At 43.0% G+C, this 21,240-nt stretch overlaps 1 protein-coding gene across 5 annotated transcripts in view; it reads left to right on the top strand.

Annotated features, from left to right (window-relative positions):
• Positions 1 to 313: 313 nt before the first annotated feature.
• Positions 314 to 21,240, top strand: part of Scaf4 (SR-related CTD associated factor 4) — a 71,726-nt gene continuing 50,799 nt past the window's right edge. For 4 of the 5 annotated variants that reach the window (XM_045149725.1, XM_045149722.1, XM_045149724.1 and 1 more), the window contains exon 1: positions 322 to 497. In XM_045149725.1, coding sequence (XP_045005660.1) covers positions 468 to 497 — 30 coding nt within the window. In that variant the 5' untranslated portion in view covers positions 322 to 467. Of the gene's footprint in view, positions 498 to 21,240 lie in introns of all 5 variants that reach the window. The other variant, XM_045149723.1, reaches the window with a different exon arrangement.

Here is a 21,240-nt window from a genome sequence, read left to right as displayed (position 1 = left end):
CGAGAGGAGAGAGAGGCTCGCTCGCTCGCTTGCCGGCCGGGCCAGTGTGGGCCAGTACGCGAGGGCGCGGGGGGGACCGTGTCAGCGCGACGCACAGCGCAGCCGCCACCGCCAAACGGACATGTTGGAGCCCAGCGTTGCTGCCGCCGCCGCCGCCGCCGCCGCCGCCTCCTCCTGCTCGGGCGAACGGGACTGAGAAGTGCCCGGCCGAGCCCTCCGCCTCTTGTTGAGCCTACTCGGCTCGGTTCCTCCAGCCCACCTACCCACCCTCCCGTGGTTTTTTTTTCTTTTTTTCCTCTCCCCTCCCAGCGTCCCGGCTTTGAGGGGGGGGGGTTCCACCGCTCTTGGCTTCCCTCCCTCCCTTCCCCGCCACCCTTCCCCGAGACTCCCCGGCCTTGCTCCACTCGGCCGCGGCGTGAGGTCTATGTGACCGGCGGGCCCGCAGCCGCAGCCGCCGCCGCGCGAACATGGACGCCGTCAACGCCTTCAACCAGGAGGTGAGGCGGTGCACTGGGCCGGGCCGCTGCTCCCGCCGCCGGAGGGTTCAAAGCTTCTGTGGTGTGTGTGTGTGCCGGGGGGCAGTGAGAGCGGGGACGCTTCCTGTCCGGGTTCCGGGGTGTGTGTGTGTGTGTGTGTGTGAGTGAGTGTGTGTGTGCGCGCGGAGGGCGAGGGCGGGGGAGGTGGAGGGAACGGCGGGGCCTGCGCGGACCGGGCCTTACGATCTGGCGGTGGGGAGGAAGAGGTCGAGGCCACCCCCGGGGAACTGACCCCGCTCCCTTCCCCCACCGCCCACCCGGAGGGAGACCTGGGGCGAAGCCCCTTCCGGCCGAGGTCGCCGGGTTTTCTTCTAACTTCATCCCCGCCGTGCCGTGCCGTGCCGTCTCCACCGGTGCGTTCGCCTTCGGGTTTCTGCAGCCCGGTTCTGTGGGCGTCGCGGGGCGTGGAATGGAAGCACTCTTCCCCCCACCACCACCTTCCCCGCCCCCACCCCCGGCCCTGCCTCCTCCGCGGGGGGCCGAAGAGGAGGAGCGCGGGCGGCCCCCGGCCGGGGCTGGGGGCGGGGAAGCGGGTGCAGGTCGCGGGGCTTGGCGGACAGCGGCCCGGGCTCGCTCCTGTTGCTCGGGCCGCTGGACTCTGATCCCCGGTGGGGAGGAGTTGGAGAAGGGGTGTGCATCCTCTTCCCACCTCCACCCCCCGCCCCGATTCACACTCTTGCGAAAGGGGCCCGAGTTTGAATAAGCGGACAGGGCCGTAGCGTAGTTCCTTATCATTTCTAGTGGGGAACGGAACCCCCCTTCCTCGCTCCAGGGCCGCAGCGTGACACCTGAAAAGTTGAATGAGTGTTTGCTCCGCCTCAAGTCCGCGGGAAAGACGGCATTGGCTTCCAGTTCCCCACCCTCGCTCGCATCCCCTGCCCGGGTACTTAAATCTTCAGCTCCCTGGCTCTGGGATGTTTACATGTGAAAACCTTCCCAAACCCGAAACAAAACTGCCTGCAGCCTTAAACTCCCTGGTTGTATCCTCTGATCACTCCAGGTGTTTTGGAGCATGAAGTCCATCCCATCCTATTTAGCAGAATCGATGTGGGCGGAGGCGGCGACCACGAGTGCTTTACGCAGTTACCCACTGGGAACTATTGTGAATTGAGTTGAATTATTTTGTCATGTCAAATGCCACACATAAACCAACTTTGAAATCAGATGTTGGAGTGTGAGGTGTGGGGATGTGGTGGCAAAGCTTACTGCATCTCACCATTAGATTTTGAAGCTCCACCTGAAATAGAACTGGGCGCTAAGACCGTTTCGATTTTCCATAGTAGGGCACCCTCCATGTAGCCCTGCACTTGAGACTATTGCCGTACAAATTACCAAAAAAATTGTTTTTCAACTGACTACAGAAGTTGCAACTGGCATTGGACATTGAATTGAAAAAGCTGAATAGTGTTCCCTCCATGGTAGGGTCTCGCTGTAGCCCAGGCTGACCTGAAACTCACTATGTAGTCTCAGGGTGGCCTCGAACTCCTGGTGATTCTCCCTTCCCAGTCCTGGGATTAAAGACATGGGCCACCACGTCTGGCTCTTCATTTTTTAAATAACAGTACTTCCCCGTTTGGTTGCCAGAAAATTTGTGATAATGCTCCAAATATGTTAAGGTGAATTTAACTTTGTAGAGTTCACTATGGTCTTGGTTCTATGAAGGTAGGGAATTTCATTTCTTTTCCTTAGCCTCTTCATCATAGCAGGCGCCTGTCAAACACTTCCGAATGGATGGGAACTTGGACAGTTGGCACAGTTGTTAAATGGGTTCAAATCCATTTTCTTCCAAGTGAAACTAACTTGAACATTTCTAATGAACAAGGAGGTGATTAGTGTATTTTTAGAACAGAAGTGTTAATTCTGATTTTAGGTATTAGTGAAGTTGACATCAAAGTACATTAAACAAATTATTAAGTGTAATCCTGAAACTGCAGTCAGTAGTTTTTATTTTCAAATGCCAAGATTAGGAATGATTTTGACTCCTTGGTGAAGGGAACTGGTATTTTGACTTTAAAATATAAACCATGTGTTTCTTATTCATCTTTTAAAATACCCACTCCTACTCCTATTTTTCTTTATTTTTTTCTAAGTAGGGTCCCACTGTAGCCCAGGCTGACCTGGAACTGAACTGTAGCTCTAATTTGGCCCAGAACACACCGCAATCCTCCAACTTCTGCCTCCAGAGTGTTGAGATGAAAGGCGTGCGCAGCCACACCTAGCCCTATTCCTATTCTTTCTGAACTGTAAGTTGTGTTTGCTAGACATTTGTTGCAGTGCCAGCTCTTTCCTGCTAAATTTCAATTTGCTTGTGAAGTTAATCTGACTGTTAAAATCCATATTCTTATGCCTGCTTTTTTTTCCATTTTTATTTGAGAGAGAGAAAGGAAGATAGAGAAAATGGGTTTGCCAGGGCCTCCAGCCACTGCTGATGAACTCCAGATGCATGTGCCACCCTGTGTATCTGGTTTACATGGGTCCTTCATTGGCTTTGCAGGCAAGTCCCCCAACCAGTAAGCAATCTCTAGCCCCTGCTTGGCTTTTGTAGTGGGTCTACTCAAAATTGTTTCTCCCATTTCTGGATGATACTGATTGGGTCCTTGTAACCTTAAATCTTCTGAGTCTGGGCTTCACATAACAAACTGCCTGTTCAGTTGTACAGCTGTGTCCTGAATATTGTGAAAGGTGCCTCTGTCACCTAGGATCTAATCAAGTAGAAGACATAAAACTTGAGTCTGTAACAAGTTTCCTTTGCGCTCTTGTGTACTGTGGGGTGGCCATGGGAGATTGGTGAAAACTTGGGAAGATAAGATGGCAATTTTACGGTTTCAGAAGATACAAGAAACTGTAAAGGGGGCACCATGAGTGAGGCATGATGGCTTACGCCTTTGAGCCCACTTGGGAGGCAGAGAGGTAGGAGGATCACCTTGAGTTGAAGGCTACCCTGAGACTACATAGTGAATTCCACGTCAGCCTGAGCTAGAGTGACACCCTACCTTGAAAAACCAAAAAGGGGGGAGCCCATCATGGCTGAGAAGTGAGTAGTAACTGGAGCTATTAGAAAGTAATAAGAATTATAGTTTATAGCCTGACAAGTTTTGTGTCTCTAATATACTTGATAAGCATTTTTAGACCGTGAGTAAACATTGAAGATTTTTTGTTGTTGTTTTGAGGTAGGGTTCTACCCCAGGCTGACCACATTGAGAAGTTTAAATAGGATGCCATAATAATGACTACTTGATTTCTAAGGGTGTGGCGAAGGTTGACAGGTTGGACACTGAAGTAGAAGAGGTAAGTAAATCCCGAACCTGGGGAGTGTTAATTCAGGAGAGAGATGGAAGGATGTGGGCCTTGTGTCTGACAGGGGCTTATAAGTACCTTTCATCTCCTCATCTAACTGCTGAGATAGCAATGAGACCATCAAAAGTATAATTAGTGGAGAGGAAAATGTGTTTGATTTTTTTGAGCAGTTTGAGTTCAAGTTATATATGGTAGTTGTGTGGATATTTTTGGCAAGCCATTGGGCATGTATTCAAACTTGGAAGCAACCAAGACACATAAAGATGTCCAAGAGTCACCCTCTGGTGAGTCCTCCGGAAAAGTCAGGGGGAGAGAAATACACATACACACACATTTTTTTTTTCCTTGATGTCATGTCAAGCACATATGTAATTTAGTATCACAGTAGCTCAGGCTGGCCTTGAACTGACAACAACCCAGTCTTACCTCCTACCTCTATATCTTGAGTCCTGGGAATACAGGTGGGCACCACCACACTCTGCTAAGAGACTGATTTCAAGAGTTAGTCACCCAAGGGGACATTGCTAACTAATGTTAGAGCTCGTTTTGAATGCAGGTCTTCAAATTATGGTCATAAGTTAAAGACTTTTAAAAAAGATGTCACTGAGGTCTGTAGAGATGGCTCAGCAGTTAAGGTGCCTGCCTGCAAATCCTAGTGACCGGAGTTCTATTCCCCACTACCCACATATGACTGGATGCACAGTGGCACATGAGTCTGGAGTACATTGGTAGTGGCTGGATGCCTTGGTGTGCCCATTCTCTCTGTCTCCTGTTTCTGCCTAGAAGTCAGTAATTTCTTTTTTAAAAGGTCACTGACACCTTTAAGGGTAAGAGATTAGAAAGTTAGGCTTGGGTAGTGATAGGGGATGGAGATTTGGTTTCTGTGGCCTACAGGGAAAAGTTGAAAGATGAAGAGCAGTTTGTCGTGTCCTAGTGTGGTGCTAGGCAGCTCACACCTCTCCAGAATGTAAGATAGGAAGTGGTGTCAGTTCCTTTCTCCATTAGGTGGATGGATGCTTCAGTACAGAAAAGCAGAGCATAAAGCAGCAAGAGGCATGGTTAACTTAGAGCAAAATTGAGGAGAAAAGGAAAGGGGCAGATTGGAATATAAAGATGTCTATTTCAGATACAGAAAGAAAAGAAGGTATGAAAAGTGAAGTTATTAAAGACAGTCATTTAACACAGTATTTGGAAGCATAAAAGGACAGTATTAAGTCATGAAAAGGATTAGTAAAAATGAATCAGATCAGTAATGGCCAGTACTTGTGTTCTGTTATGTTGTTTAGAAATATACTAATGTGAAAAATTTAGTTTATGGATGAATAAGTTTGATTATATTTTTAGCTTTTTTATTTGTTATTTTTATTTATTTATTTGAGAGTAACAGACAGAGAAAGAGGCAGAGAGAGAGAGAGAGAGAATGGGCGTGCCAGGGCCTCCAGCCACTGCAAACGAACTCCAGGAACTCCAGGTTCGCCCCCTTGTGCATCTGGCTAACGTGGGTCCTGGGGAATTGAGCCTTAAACCCGGGTCCTTAGGCTTCACAGGGGAGCACTTACCGCTAAGCGATCTCTCCAGCCCCCCCCCTTTTTTTTTTGTTCTTTTGAGTTCTGTTGAGAGATCTCAGAGGTCAATATTTGACTGCCTCTGCTGGGAGCAGTTGGCAGTGGGGATGAAAGAGTTCACAATCCACTTAAAATTTTTTTCTGCACTATTTTTATATTTTGTCCCAAAAGAAAGGGCTGAAGAGATTGCTTAGTTGTTAAGGTACTTGCCTGCAGAGCTAACAACCTGGGTGACCTGGGTTTAATTCGCCAGTAACCACATAAAGCCAGATGCACAAAGTGGTGCTTGCATATGGATGGAGTTTGTTTGCAGTGCTGGTGGCCCTAGTGCACCCATTCTCTTTGCTTGTAAAAAAAATATTTAAAAAAGAAAACTGTAGATAATGAAGGAGGAGCAAGGTATATTCTTTTGTCTTTAGGGAAGATTGATTAAAAGCTAAAATTGCGCTGGGCGTGGTAGCACACACTTTTAATCCCAGCACAAGGGAGATCAGCCTGGGCCAGAGTGAGACCCTACCTCGAAAAACCAAAAAAAAAAAAAAAAAAAAAAAAATTGCGATCCGGAATGTTGTGTGTTTGTGAGAAAATGAATGAAAGGCAAGGAGTTTAGTATATTAATTTGACAGTTTGTTTTTTTTTTTTTTGTTTAAGTAAGAGAGCAAGAAAGAATTGGCACATTAGGGCCTCTAGCCACTACAGGTGAACTGCAGATGAGAGAGAATCATAAGAGATTTCATAAAGTTATTATACCCTGGTCAGCCTTATTCTGTTCTGTATTTTTTCTTTCACTGTAGTTTCAAGGTGGTCTTGAACTCACAGCAATCCTCTTACCTCTGCCTCCCGATTGCTGAGATTATGGGCATGTGCCTGGCTTATTCAGTAGTGTTTTTTGGGTTTTCAAGGTAAGGTCTCTAGCCCAGGCTGACCTGGAATTCACTATGTAGTCTCAGGGTGGCCTTGAACTCATGGTGATCCTCCTACCTCTGCCTCCCAAGTCTGGGATTAAAGGTGTACGCCAGTACACCCGGCCTATTCAGTAGTTAAACTTTAAGTTTAAATTTATTTGATTGTGTATTTGTGCACACAGGCGCTAGGATTTCTTGCTGCAAACACCAGACAGTTGGCCACTTTTTTTGTGTTTGGTTTACTTGGGTGCCTTGGGAGTTGAGCCAGGGCTGGCAGGCTTTGCAAGCAGATACCTTTAACCAGCGGGGCCATCTTCCAGCCCTTCTGTTCAGTATGGACATGGATTGATTCAGTGTATTTCTTTTTTTGTTTGTTTGTTTTTTTGTTTTTCAAGGTAGGGTCTCACTCTAGCCCATGCTGACCTGGAATTTACTCTGGAGTCTCAGGGTGGCCTCGAACTCACAGCGATCCTCCTACCTCTGCCTCCCAAGTGCTGGGATTAAAGGCATGCGCCACCACACCCAGCTTACTGTATTTCTTTATAGTCAAAGCTGTTTATTGGTGTGGATAAAGAGATACAGAACAATATAGATATACCTTGATAATCTAGTATGCATTATATATCATATCAGTAGTAAATTTAGCAAGAAAAGCAATGTAAGAGTTGCTATTGGGAATTAGAACTCAGGGTTTTTACTGGTAATGTGAGTGGATAGCAGGATGCTATAAAAAACTACAGGCATCCAAATGCCTCTTGAAAGATCTAGTTTACATCTGGGTGATGGGTGAATCTTGGTATGAATCCATGTGCATCAGGAATCTCATTGAAACAGCATGGTGCAGTGGAATAGCAAACTAGTGTATTTGACACCCAGTGCAGACTTTTCCCCCTCTACACACCCCTTTCTACAAAATTATTACTATTATTTTCTTTTCGAGAGAGGGTCTCGCTCTATTCCTGGCCAACCTGGAATTCACTATGTAGTCTCAGGGTAACCTCGAAATCATGGCCATCCTCCTACCTCTGCCTCCCAAGTGCTGGGATTAAAGGCATGCACCACCACACCTGGCTCAAAATTATTTTGAAAACAATCATTAATTGGATGAAATTGATCAGAAAAGAATAGACATACATATACTCATACCAAATTACAAATAAATACTATAGTAGAAAAAAGTAGCTTAGGGGCTAGAGAGATGGCTTAGCGGTCAAGGTGCTTGCCTATGAAGCCTAAGGACTGAGCTTTGGTTCCCTAGTACCCATGTAAGCTAGATATGCAAGGTAGCACATGTATGTGGAGTTTGTTTGCAGTGGTTGGAGGCCTTAGTGTGCCCCATTCTTTCTATCTGCTTCTTTCTCAAATAAATACATAAAATATTTTTTAAAAAACAGTTTAGTGCTTTCAGTTTTCTTTTTTACTTATTATTAGAGACAATCAGGGAGACATTTCCTGTACCAGGGTGTCTAGCCACTGCAAATGAACTTCAGGCACATACACCGTCATGTACATTTGGCTTATGTGGGACCTGGAGAATCAAATGAGTTCTCAGGCTTCCTAAGAAAGTGCCTTAACTGCTAAGACATCTCTCCAACCCAGTTTAGTGCTTTTAAGTTGGACTGACAAAACATTTTAAAAAGTCGAAAAACTGCATATTTTTTTATTACTATACTGAATAACATCTAGCTTCTTTTCAAGACTTAATGCTTGATTTGTCAATGATTATTAAACTTGATCATTACATAGTTTTCAGTAGATAGACTTTATTTTATTGTTTTGAGAGAGGGGCAAATACAGAATAGGCGTACCAGGACCTCCAGTCATGGCAAGTGATCTCCAGATGCATGCACCACATTGTGCATCTGGCTTATGTGGATCCTAAGGAATTGAAACTGGGTCCTTTGACTTTGCAGGCAAGCACCTTAATCGACCACTAAGTTATTTCTCCAGCCCCATTTTGCTTCTTTTAGTTACTGAGTTGTACATGAGGCAGCAGGTGTGCAAATAGGAAATCTTAAAAGTTGTTTGCCAGGAATTTGTAAAGACCCTACTTCACAAGAAATTCTGTACTATCTGTGGATATCACTCATGTTGATAAAAAAAATTTTTTTCACTATGATTTTCACTCATAAGATCAGTTATGTTTCTATGTAGGGTAACCACTTTCAAACTTCTGTGTAAATTTCCACTTAATTACTCTTTGTTATTCAGTAATGGCATTCTGCATAGATTTTTATCCTGAGTCCTTTAGTTTTGCAGTTGTTTATTCTGGACTGGGGAGATGGCTCAGTAGTCCGATGCTTGCCTGGTGTGGTGGTATAGTGTTGCATGTCTTTTAATCCCAGCATTTGGGAGGCAGAGGTAGAAGAATCACTGAATTCAAAGCCAGCATGAGACTGCATAGTGAATTTCAGGTCAGCCTGGGCTAAATTGAGACCCTGTCTTGGAAACCCCCCCCCCCAAAAAAAATAAAAAGCAAAGATGCTTGACAAAGTCTTGTCAGCCTGGGTTGGCCCAGATTTTATTTCCCACTACCCACATAAAGCATAAAGCACAAAGTGATGCATGTCTGGAGTTGGTTCAGAGGCAAGAGGCCCTGAAGTGCCCATTCTCTTTCTCTAAAATAAATAAAGTTTTTTTTTTTTAAAGTTGTATATTTGTGCAAGGCTAATTCTGGATCTTTGTAAATATTGTATGACAGAAAAAAATACCGTAGGAAAGAAAAATGCAGATGGCTGACATATTTTAAATACACAGCTCAAGCATGGTACACAGGTACCATACACAAGGGAACCTCATCCATCCAAAGCTGCACTGTACTTATGATGTGAAGATGTGTGAGTCTACCTGTGCTGGAGCTGACCAGCCAGGAAAGGAAGGGGAATGTTTGTGAAGAACAGAAAGTATATTGTATTTAGACATTTGAGCCGTTCATCCCCTTCTGAGTGCCATTCCCACTTGTAAACTAAGCTATTGTGATACATTAGTAGCTAATCATCTTTGTAGCCTATAAACTCCAGCATATCTTTTTTATTTTTCTTTTTGAAAGAGGGAGAGGCCAATAGAGTAGGCACACCAGGGCCTCCAGCCACTGCAAAGAACTCCAGACTCAGGCACCACCTTATGCATCTGTCTTTACATGGGTACTGTGGAATTGAACGTGGGTCCTTAGGAACCACAGGAGAGCACCTTAACCACTAAGCAATCTCTCCAGTCCCAGTATATCTTTTATGTATTTTAATCGTAAGGTTTCTACTTTGTTCAGCTATATATATGCCTCAGTGAATACATTTGTACTCTTGAAAAATGGTAGCATGTGATAGTACAAAATAATGTATACTTCCAAAGGTTTTGTGAAAATTTAAATTTGGTAAGTTATCCACAATAATATACTAGATATAGTTATTATTTCAAATTTAGGATTTGGCCTGGCACTGTGGCACATGCCTTTAATCCCATTATTCTGGAGGCTAAGGTAGGAGGATCTCAGAGTTTATGGACAGCCTGGGCTAGAGTGAGACCCTCCTTCAAAACAATAGAAAATCCCAGTCAGGAGGCAGAGATAGGATCACTGTGAGTTCCAGGTCAGCCTGAGCTGAAACCAAAAATAAATAAATAAAAATAAAAAATTCTAAAACCTCCCAAAATAAGGATTTCTATATTTGTTGATTTATGCCTACAAAGCTTTTTAAAAAATTGATTAGGGGGCTGGAGAGATGGCTTAGCGGTTAAGCGCTTGCCTTTGAAGCCTAAGGACCCTGGTTTGAGGCTCGGTTCCCCAGGTCCCACGTTAGCCAGATGCACAAGGGGGCGCACACGTCTGGAGTTCCTTTGCAGTGGCTGGAAGCCCTGGCGTGCCCATTCTCTCTCTCTCCCTCTATCTGTCTTTCTCTCTGTGTCTGTCGCTCTCAAATAAATAATAAAAAAACAAAAAATATTAAAAAATATATATATATTCTTCTTCCAATCAATTTGTCTTTCGTATCCTGGAACCAAGTTTATTTTCCCCCTCCTGTTGAAGCCTGGGGGGGAATATTTATTTCACAAGACTACTCTTAGTTAATTTTGAGGGGACTTGAAGTTCATCAAGCATAATAAAACTGATCTTGGGCAAGCTGGGCATGGTGGTGCATGCCTTTAATCCCATCACTTGGGAGGCAGAGGTAGGAGGATCACCGTGAGTTCAAGGCCACCCTGAGACTACATAGTGAATTCCAGGTCAGCCTGAGCCAGAGTGAGACCCTACCTCAAAAAACCAACACCCCCACCTCCCACCCTAAAAAGAAACTGAACTTGGGCTAAAGAGATGGCTCAGTAGTTGAAGGAGCTTGTTTGCAAAGCCTAACGGCATGGGTTTGATTCCACAGTACTCAGTAAAGCAGATGCACAAAATGGCACATGTGCCTGGAGTTTGTTTACAGTGGCAGAAGTCCTAGCACACCAATTCCAATTCAAATTCTCTCACTCAAACAATTTAAACAAGTTTGATTTTGATATCTGGCTCTTGTGTTGAAGTGTAATGGGATGGGTTAAACACTGATATTTCTTGAGCACTTGAAAAGGAAGGAGTTTTAGATTGTAGTTTATAGTGAAGCAAAACCAGAACTAAGAAATTGGAAATGTCTACTGTGATAAATTTGAGCTGATAAAAAAGCTTTAATGAAAGATGAGCTTTGTAGTTCCCTGTGTAAGAAGTTTGGATACAGGTGGAGAATTGTAAATTGTGGGAGAGGTTGTTAGGATTTGGGGAAGGGTTTCCAGGTAGGGTCTTGCTCTAGCCCAGGCTAACCTGGAATATATAATCTCAGGGTGGCCTACCTCTGCCTCCTGAATGCTAGGATTAGAGGGTTGTGCCACCACACCTGGCAAGAGGTTGTCTTAAATGAAATTAAACTGGGGCATACTTTATAGGGAAAACAGTCAATAATTAACAACTTAGAAAATTATTTCTACCAGCAGAAATAGTAACAGACTTTGGACTTGGCAAAAAAAAAAAAGTAAAAATAATGCAAAATGAATATTGCTACTCATGTTTAATTAAAAAAACTAATTTTGCACTTACATGTTTATTTTGTAAAAGTGGTTCTCTTAAATTTTAGAACTAGAAAAGGTTTATGTGTTTATGGGAAAATGTAAGATTTAGAAAGGAAAAAAGATTTCTTTGACCATTGGATTTAAGAATAATATGGTGCAACTTTGTTTCTTACAAAGGTACTTGGTTTGGAATTTTTAGACATATGAAGAGTAGATTTTTTTTTTTTTAAGAGTAGATTTTTATGAAGGAGTAGTTGAAACAATTTTATAGCACTTAACCAAGATAAAGACCTTGGGTTTGGGTGTAGCTCAGTGGAAGAGTACTGTGTACCATGTGTACTGGGGTTGATCCCCAGTATATCCCTGCGCCCCAAATGAAACAATGCAGTAAATGTTTTCTCCTGGCTTATTTCAGAAAATTTGTGTATTTTCTCTAGGAATATATTTAAAACTGTGATTTTCAAGATTTAGATTTTTTGAAAACTGATGTGCAGAGAGAATGAAGAAACGAATGAATGAGAAAAAGAATGAGAATAAATGGGCGTGCCAGAACCTCTTGCCACTGTAAACAACCTCCACGTGTATTCACCACTTTGTACATCTATCTGGCTTTATGTGGATACTGGGTTGTCAAGCTTTGCTGACGAGCTTAGCACCTTTAACTGCTGAACCATCTTTCCAGCCCCAGATTTAGATTTTTTTAAAAAATTCATTATTTATTTATTTATTTGACAGAGAAAGGAGGGGAGAGAGAGAGAGTGGGCACACCAGGGCCTCCAGCCACTGCAGATGAACTCCTGATACGTGCACCTCCTTGTGTAGTTGGCTAATGTGGGTCCTGGGGAATCGAACCAGGATCCTTTGGCTTTGCAGGCAACACCTTAACTGCTAAGCCATCCCTCCAGTCCCCCAGATTTAGAATTTTATACATTCAAAGACTCTGGTTATTAAAACATTTTAAATGGAGAATTTTTGATTATTGACGTGGCTGCACCAGGGCCTGCTGCTGCAACAAATGAATTTCCAGGCATCTGCTTCACTCGGTACATACAGCTGTGTGGGTACTGAGGAGTTGAACCTAGGCTGTCAGGCTTTGCAAGCAAGCTCTTTTAACCACTGAACCATCTCTCCAGCCCCAATTTGTGGTAATGTAAGAAAGTTTTAGCCAGGTGTGGTGGTTCACGCCTTGAATCCCAGCACTCAGTAGGCAGAGGTAGGAGGATCACTATGAGTTCAAGGCCACCCTGAGACCACATATGAATTCCAGGTCAACCTGGGCTAGAGTGAGACCCTACCTTGAAAAACAAACAGCAAAAGTTTTATTAATTTGCAAGTAACCTAGTAACGGTTAAATTTAAATATGATTTTAGTGTTTGTTTGTTTGTTCTTGAGATAGGGTCTCACTTTAGCCCAGGCTGATCTGGAACTCCTTCTGTAGTTCGAGGCTGACCTTGAACTCACAACAATCCTCCTACCACTCTCTCCAGTGCAGGGATTCAAGGCATGCACCACCACACCTGGCTTAAATAGGGCTTATTCCATGGATAAGTCATACCTCGATAAAGTCAAGCCATATTTTATCATTTTAAAAAACATGTTTATGGCTGGGCATTGTGGCGCACACCTTTAATCCCACCACTTGGGAGGCAGTGGGTAGGAGGATCGCCATGAGTTCAAGGCCACCCTGAGACTACATAGAGAATTCTAGGTCAGCCTGAGCTAGACTGAAACCCTATCTCAAAAAAAAAAATAAATAAATAAATAAATAAATGTATGTATGTATGTATGTATGTATGTATGTATGTATATATAAAATATTATATTTGCAAGGAGCAAGACAAAGTGTGCGCTAGGGCCTCTACCTGCTGCAAATGGACTCCAGATGCCTGTGCCATTTTGTGCATTTGGCTTTACATGGGTACTGGGGAATTGAACCTGGGTCCTTAAAATTTGCAGACAAGGGCTGGAGAGATGGCTTAGCAGTTAAGCGCTTTCCTGTGAAGCCTAAGGACCCTGGTTCAAGGCTCGATTCTCCAGGACCCATGTTAGCCAGATGCACAAGGGTACACATGTGTCTGGAGTTCATTTGCAGTTGCTGGGGGCTGGAGAGATTGTTCAGTGGTGACGGTGCTTGCCTGCAAAGCCTGACGACCTGTGTTTGAGACCCCAGTACCCACATAAAGCCATATGCAGAATGTGGTGCATGCATCTGGAGTTTGCCTTAGTTAGAGGTTCTGGCATGCCTATTCTCTCTGTCTGTCTTTTCTCTATTTCCCTCTTCTTGCAAGTATACTTACATACATACATACATACTTATTTATTTATTTATTTTACTTATTAGAGATAGTGAGTGAGTGAGAATGGATGTGCCAGGGCTTCTAGCCACTGCAAACATGCGCTCCTTTGTGCATCTGGCTTACATGAGTCCTGGGGAATTGAACCTGGGTCCCTTGGATTTGCAGGCAAATGCCTTAATTGCTAAGCCATTTCCAGCCCTAATTTACTTTTTTATTTTTATTTATTTTTTTGTTTTGTTTTTCGAAGTAGGCTCTCACTCTTCATCAGGCTGACCTGGAATTCACTATGTAGTCTCAGGGTATCCTTGAACTCTTGGCGATTCTCCTACCTCTGCCTCCCGAGTGCTGCGATTAAAGGTGTGTGCCACCACGCCTGGTTCCTAATTTACTATTTTATTAACAACTTCCATGATTGTAACAATATCCCTGGTTAATGCCCCCCTCTCTCCCCCCACTTTCCCCTTTTATTTTATTTAATTAATTTATATTTGGTTTTTTGAGGTAGGTTCTCACTCAGGCCCAGGCTGACCTGGAATTAACTATGCAGTCTCAGGGTGGCCTTGAACTCACAGCAATACTCCTACACCTCCCTCCCCCCCCCCCCAAGTGCTGGAATTAAAGGAGTGTACCACCACGCCTGGCCAGTTGCCCCTTTTAAACTCTCCTCTCCATCATATCCCCTCCCTGTCTCAATCAGTCTCATATTTTGATTTCATGACCTTTTTCCTCCTATTATGATGGTGTTGTGTAGTTCTATCAAGCATTGTGAGATCATGGATGCTTGAGATTATGGATATCCACACCATTTGGTGTCTGGAGGAGCACATTGTAAGGAGTCCTACCCTTCCTTCGGCTCTTACATTCTTTCTGCCACCTCTTCCCCAATGGACCCTGAGCCTTGGAAGGGGTGATAGAGATTTTTCAGTGCTGAGCACTCCTCTGTAACATATTCCCAGCACCATGATGCCTTCTGAGTCATCCCAAGGTCACTGCCATCTGAAAAGAGAAGATTCTCTACCAAAAGTGAGAGAGTAGCATTAATATATGGGTATGAACATTAAGAGAAGTGCTTACTGGGCAGTTTGATGAGCATAGTATATACATTTTGCCAGACAGCAGCAGATGTTATACCCCCTAGGGTTCATGACTACTTCTGTTTTAGGTTTACAGTGTCACGGATGTATTCCTTCCCAAGGAGCAGGCCTCTAGTCCAAATAGAGAGCAGTTGGTTTCCACCATGACAGATGTGCCACTATTTCACCCGTTGGCTCATTTGGCCTGGCTGGCAAAATAAAAGGTTTGCAGTGTCCACTGTTAAGTATCTTCACTGGTGATTTCTCTCTCCCATTGAACTGCATGCAGTGTGGCTTTTCCCAGCTTTCTGTCAGTTGGTCAACATGGAGGAGGTTATCAGCTCAGTTCCAGCAGGATTTCTCAGTGACCTTGCAGCCCAAGTATGGGGCGTCTTCAGCAATAGGGTCTTACCATCTATTCCTGGTGGGAAACCAAGGACCACAGCAATGGCCTGAAATGTTTTGGGGGCATCAGGGACATCCCTGGCCAACAGCTCACTGGAAGGTATCCCATCCTTGGCACTTAAAATTTTCTAGTAGTAATCTATGGGTCCTGAGTGTTCCATTGTCTAAAAAAGTAGGTTTCCAAATGATTTATTTATGTCCTTTTAGATTTTGATTACCTGTCCCTCCACCTTTCCTTTTTCTTTCTTTTTTTTTTTGTTTTTTTTGTTTTGTTTTTTGTTTTTCGAGGTAGGGTCTCACTCTAACCCAGGCTGACCTGGAATTCACTATGGAGTCTCAGGGTGGCCTCGAACTCACTGCAATCTGCCTACCTCTGCCTCCCGAGTGCTGGGATTAAAGGTGTGCGCCACCACGCCTGGCTCACCTTTCCTGTATTCAATCTCTTTCCTTGACCTCACTTAGGCCTTTTCACTTTCATTAATCTGTTCTTCTACTTACATATATACAACATCATCCTATTAAGTAGCCCCCTCCTTTCCTTTCTAGTCCCTTTATATCTCCTTTCTAGCTTATTGGCTTCTGCTGCTGAGTTTTCTTCCTCCTCACACAGTTCAATCATTGGTAGCTAGGATCCACATGTGAGAGAGAATATGTGACGCTTGTCTTCCTGGGATTGGATTACTTTACTTAGTATAATCCTTTCCAAATCCATCCATTTTCCTGCAAATTCCATAACTTTATTTTTCTTTACTGCTGAGTTGAACTCCATTGTGTAAATGTGCCATATCTTTACCCACTCATCATTTGAGGGACATCTAGGCTGGTTCCATTTCCCAGCTGTTGTGAATAGAGTGGCAGTAAACATGGTGGATCAAGTATCTAAGGTAGTGAGACAGTTCCTTAGGATATATGCCTAGGAGTGCTGTAGCTGGGTCATGTGGTAGATCTGTTTTAGATGTCTTAGGAACCTCCACTCTGAGTTCCACAATGGCTGGACCAGATTACATTCCCACCAACATTTATGGTCATTGGTTTTCATGATGGTGGCCAATCTGACAGGAGTGAGATGGAATCTCAACATAGTTATAATCTGCATGTCCCTCATGACTAGGGATGTAGAACATTTTTTAAGATGTTTATATGCCATCTGTATTTTTTCTCTTGAGAACTCTATGTAGTTTCATAGCCCAGGGTTTTTTTTTTTTTTTTTGATTGGCTTGTTTGATTTCTTCTTATTTATTTATTTTTGTTCGAGATAGCGTCTCACTCTAACCCAGGCTGACCTGGAATTCACTATGTAGTCTCTCCTACCTCTGTCTCCTAAGTGCTAGGATTAAAGGCATGTGCCACCATGCCTGCCTGGTTCTAACTCTTGATTTGGATTAAGTCATTGTCCCAGGATTACTGTAGAATACATTTCCATAATAAATACATAGATTAATTTTTGGAACTATTCCTGTTTTATTTAAATTGTACAATTAAATAATAATAACAGGACTTAACAAAAATTTGCTTTATCATTTCATAAGTCATAATGACAAAAAAAGCGTGCTAGATGTAATCATAATCCATTTTAAGTAAATTAAGAAAAAGTGTTTTTGGTTCTTTTTGTTTGTTTTCAAGGTAAAGTCTTACTTTAGCCTAGTCAGACCTGGAACTCATTCTATAGTCCCAGACTGGCCTCGAACTCGCAGTGATCCTCCTATCTCTGCCTTCCAAGTGCTGGGATTAAAGGGGAGAGCCACTAAGCCCAGCAGGGAAAAAGGAAAAAAAAAACAACACATTCTTTTAAGGTTTAAGGAAAACAAAGGATGAAATTCTTGGAGAGAAACTCAGAAGGGAAATAGTACTTGAAGATTTTTTTGCTCTCTCTCTCTCTAGTCCAGGCTGACCTAAAATTTACTATGTAGTCTCAGAGTGGCCTTGAACTCACAGTGATCCTACCTCTGCCTCCCAAGTGCTAGGATTAAAGGCGTGCGCCACTACGCCTGGTTTACTGGAGGAATTTTAAGGTTAAAAAACACTTAAAATGTAATGTTCTAATTCTTTTCATTTCCTTGAGTGCTTAATTTCAAAACAGACTTGTGAAAGAAGGCATGTTATAGCAGGTGTAGATAAACCCTATGCTAGTTTACATTTATGTGCCAATTCTATTCCTTATTTTGTGAATTTCTAGTATTTGTTAGTTACTAATAGCCAGAACATACTAACAATTTATACAATTCAATCTTATACCAAGTGTATTATGTCTAGTGAAGAATACACATCATATCTTTGAGAAAGAAAAGTTTAGACCATACTGCATTGTAAATAAATAGAAAAGTAGAGGCAGGATGAGAGTATTAACATGGACTTTAGCTGTAAGTAATTTTGGGTCTTATCAAAGTCGCCCTACAGGTAAGCTCATCCTGCTTCCCCCTTATCTCCCCTTCTTCCCTTTCGTTACTACTGACTTTTAGAGTAGAGCATACAAAGTGAGCTAATGACAAAAAAGCTGGTTCAAATAAAAAAGAATTTCCAAAGTACCCCATAGTTGAAAATGACTATCAAAGCCAACATGGGGCCTGGAGAGATGGCTTAGTGATTAAGGCACTTGCCTGTGAAGCCAAAGAACCCAGGTCCCATTCTCCAGTACCCATGTAAGCTAGATGCACAAGGGGTTGCATGCGTCTGGAGTTCATTTGCAGTGGCTAGGGGCCCTGGTGTACCCATTCTCTCTGTCTCTCCCCTCTCTCAATCTCTCTCTCTCACTGCTTACAAATAAATAAACATTTTTTAAAGCCAACATGGTTTTAACAAGAACCAGCAACAGTGGCCAAAAATAGCCTGAGGGTTTCAGTTGATTACAGCTGTGAATGAGCACTATTTATTCAATGCAAGAAGTACAGGCTGGAGAGATGGTTTAGCGGTTAAGCCCTTGCCTGTGAAGCCTAAGGACCCCGGTTCGAGGCTCAACTCCCCAGGACCCACGTTAGCCAGATGCACAAGGGGGCGCACGTGTCTGGAGTTCATTTGCAGTGGCTAGAAGCCCCGGCGCACCCATTCTCTCTCTATCAGCCTCTTTCTCTTTCTGTCACTCTCAAATAAATAAATAAAAATGAACAAAAAATTTAAAAAAAAGTAGTGGACTCCTCTCCCTCAAATATCCATGATGTGGTTCCTATAATCTATGAATATGTTACCTAATACAACAAAAGAAGCTTGGGATGTGATTAAATTAAGGATTTTTGTAGGGGTTGATTTTCCTAGATTCTCTGAGATGGCCTTCTTCAAAAGAGTCAGAGAAAGATGTTAAGCTCCTAGTTATGAACATAGAGGAAGAAGCCATGAGCCAAAGCAATGTAGGCACCTTATAGACCCTGGAAAGGCAAGAAATGGATTCTTCCCTAGAGCGTCCAGGAATATAGCCCTGTTGACCTCCAAAGTGTAAGATAATGTGTCTTGTTTTAAGCCTCCTAAGACTGGTAATTTTTTACAATATTGATATATTTGAACTCCATAATTTTAGGATATTACATTTTCAAGGAATTGGTGTAGTTACATCTGGAAATTGTACCATTTAGCATAGTAGTAAAGAAGGGAGTGGGAGGTGTCTCAGTGTGGATAAGAGTGCTTGTACCCATGTAAGAAGCCAAGCATGACTGGTTCCTTTGGCACCAGCACTGAGGGGGACAGAGATAGGAGGATCACTCACAGGCTTGTTTAAGGTCAGCCTGTTGAACAGAAGGCTAACAAGCTCCAGGTTCAATGAGAGACTCTGTCTCAGGGAAATAAGACAGAAGAGCAGTAGAAGAGAAGACTCCACTCCATCCCCTGGACACCATGCACACAGCACATACTACATGTACACACCAGGAAGAGGAAAGAGAAGAAAAAAAGATAATCTGCAGATATTTATAGTCATGCCACAGGGCAGAAATGGAAAAGGATTGGGAAGATACTACAAAGAAAACTGCTGTAACTGTTCGAGTAAATCAAGTAGGATTCACTAAAGTCTTGATGCTAGAGTATTTTCACCTGAGAGTTCTCTAAATGCAGTATTTGAATTGTAGAAAACAACAAAAAAGATTGGTGAGACATAATAGAAGTTATACTGTGCTGAGTGTATGAAGACACTCAGTGCATAGGATTGCCATAACTAATAAAACTATTAACCTTATTTTTTAAGGCAAATGCAACCAGCCTTTTTCTTTCTTTTTTTTATTAGCTTCCATGATTGTAAACAATATCCCATGGTAATGCCCTCCCTCCCCCACTTTCCCCTTTTAAACTGCACTCTCCATCATATCCCCTCTCCCTCTCAATCAGTCTCTCTTTTATTTTGATGTCATGACCTTTTCCCTCCTATTATGATGGTCTTGTATAGGCATTGTCAGACACTGTGAGGTCATAGATGTCTGTGACTTTTTTTTTTTTTAATGCCAGAGAACAAGGGCAGGGGAAAGAATTGATGCGCTAGGGCCTCTAGCATTCCAGATGTATGTATCACCTTGTGCAGATGGCTTCCATGGGACCTGGAGAATCAAACATGGGTCCTCAGGCTTCGCAGGCAAGTTCTTTAACAATAAGCCATCTCTCCAGCCCTGTGGGTTTTTGTTGTTGTTGTTGATTTTAATTTAAAAACTTCTTGAAGTTTCAAACAGTTAACTTACTGGTATGGCTTACATGTTTTAAGTTTATGTGTGGAGCTGTGTTCATGTTTTTCATGCAACTGTGGCCTAACGAGAGGGTCACCAGGGGACTGTTGTAGTTACCTTCTCATAGCTGGATCAAAACACTAAACCAGGAGCAGCTGATGGGAGGAAAGGTTAAACTTACAGTCCTGAGGGTAAGTATCATCATGATTGGGAAAGCATGGCAACAACAGGATCTTGCTCACATCTGTATAAAAGTCTAAAGACTGGGCTTGGAGCTGAGCTAATAAACCTCAAGGTCCACCCTCAGTGACACACCTCCAGCAAGGCTCCACCCCCCAAATTGCCACCTGCTGGGGATTATGCCAGTTAGGTTAGCCACAGCATATGAGGCTCTGGGGGACATTTCACATTCAAACTGCCATGTGGATTAATTCCATTATTATGGAAACAGGCTATTGTTAAAACATTTGGCCCCTTCTTGCTTTCAGTCTCTAGAACTTTAAGGAATAAATTTCCTTGTAGAACATAGTGGCACAAATTTAACAATACCATCCATCACTCAGAAGGCTCGGGTATGAGACTTGAGGGAGAAAGAGACCTCATCTTCAAAATGATGGTGGTGGTGATAATCATTTAAATTTCATGGGGCTACTGAGAGTACAGTCAAAAAAAAAAAAAATCTTAAAAAAATTTCCTAGTCTGATATTCCTTCTGTGTAGTCACATGGAACAACTAAGACATTTGTCAAAGTTTATGCTGTTAGTAAATAGAGTACCATGTTTTGATGAATCCCTGAACAATAACTTCTACAAAAGGTTATGATGCAAATATCCTCCCTGATTATCTCTGTAACTCTCTGGTTTATCGTTAGAGTATTTTTTATATATATAAATATTTATTTCAGAGAAAGAGAAAGAGGCAGACATTGGGCATTCCAGGGCCTCTCTAGCCACTACAAACTCCAGATGTACATGCCGCTTTGTGCATCTGACTATATGGGTGCTGCGGAATCAAACTTGGGTCCTTAGGCTTTGCAGGCAAGATGCCTTAATTGCTGAGCTGTCTCTCCCTCCCCCCCAATTATTCTTTTTGTTTTTTTGAGGTAGGGTGTCTCTCTAGCCCAGGCTGACCTGGAATTTACTATGTAGTCTCAGGGTGTCCTCAAACTCTCAGCGATCCTCCTACCTCTGCCTTCTGAGTGCTGGGATTAAAGGCAAACACCACCACGCCTGGCCAAAAATACTTTAATTTATTTATATGAAAGAGAGAGGAAGAAAAATAGGCTCACAATGGCCTCCGGCTACTGAAAATGAACTCTAGATGTATGTACCACCTTGTACATCTGTCTTACGTTGGTCCTGAAGAACCAAACCTGAGTCCTTAGGCTTCACAGGCAAGAGCCTTAACCACTAAGCCATCTCTCCAGCCCTGTGGGTACACTTTTATTTGTTTATTATTATTATTTTTCGAGGTAGGGTCTAACTCTAGCTC

Source organism: Jaculus jaculus, chromosome 5 (genome assembly GCF_020740685.1).
Source record: "Jaculus jaculus isolate mJacJac1 chromosome 5, mJacJac1.mat.Y.cur, whole genome shotgun sequence".
Classification (NCBI taxonomy): domain Eukaryota; kingdom Metazoa; phylum Chordata; class Mammalia; order Rodentia; family Dipodidae; genus Jaculus; species Jaculus jaculus.
Note: the sequence above shows the minus strand (reverse complement) of the source record. Positions and strands in the feature narration are given on the sequence as shown.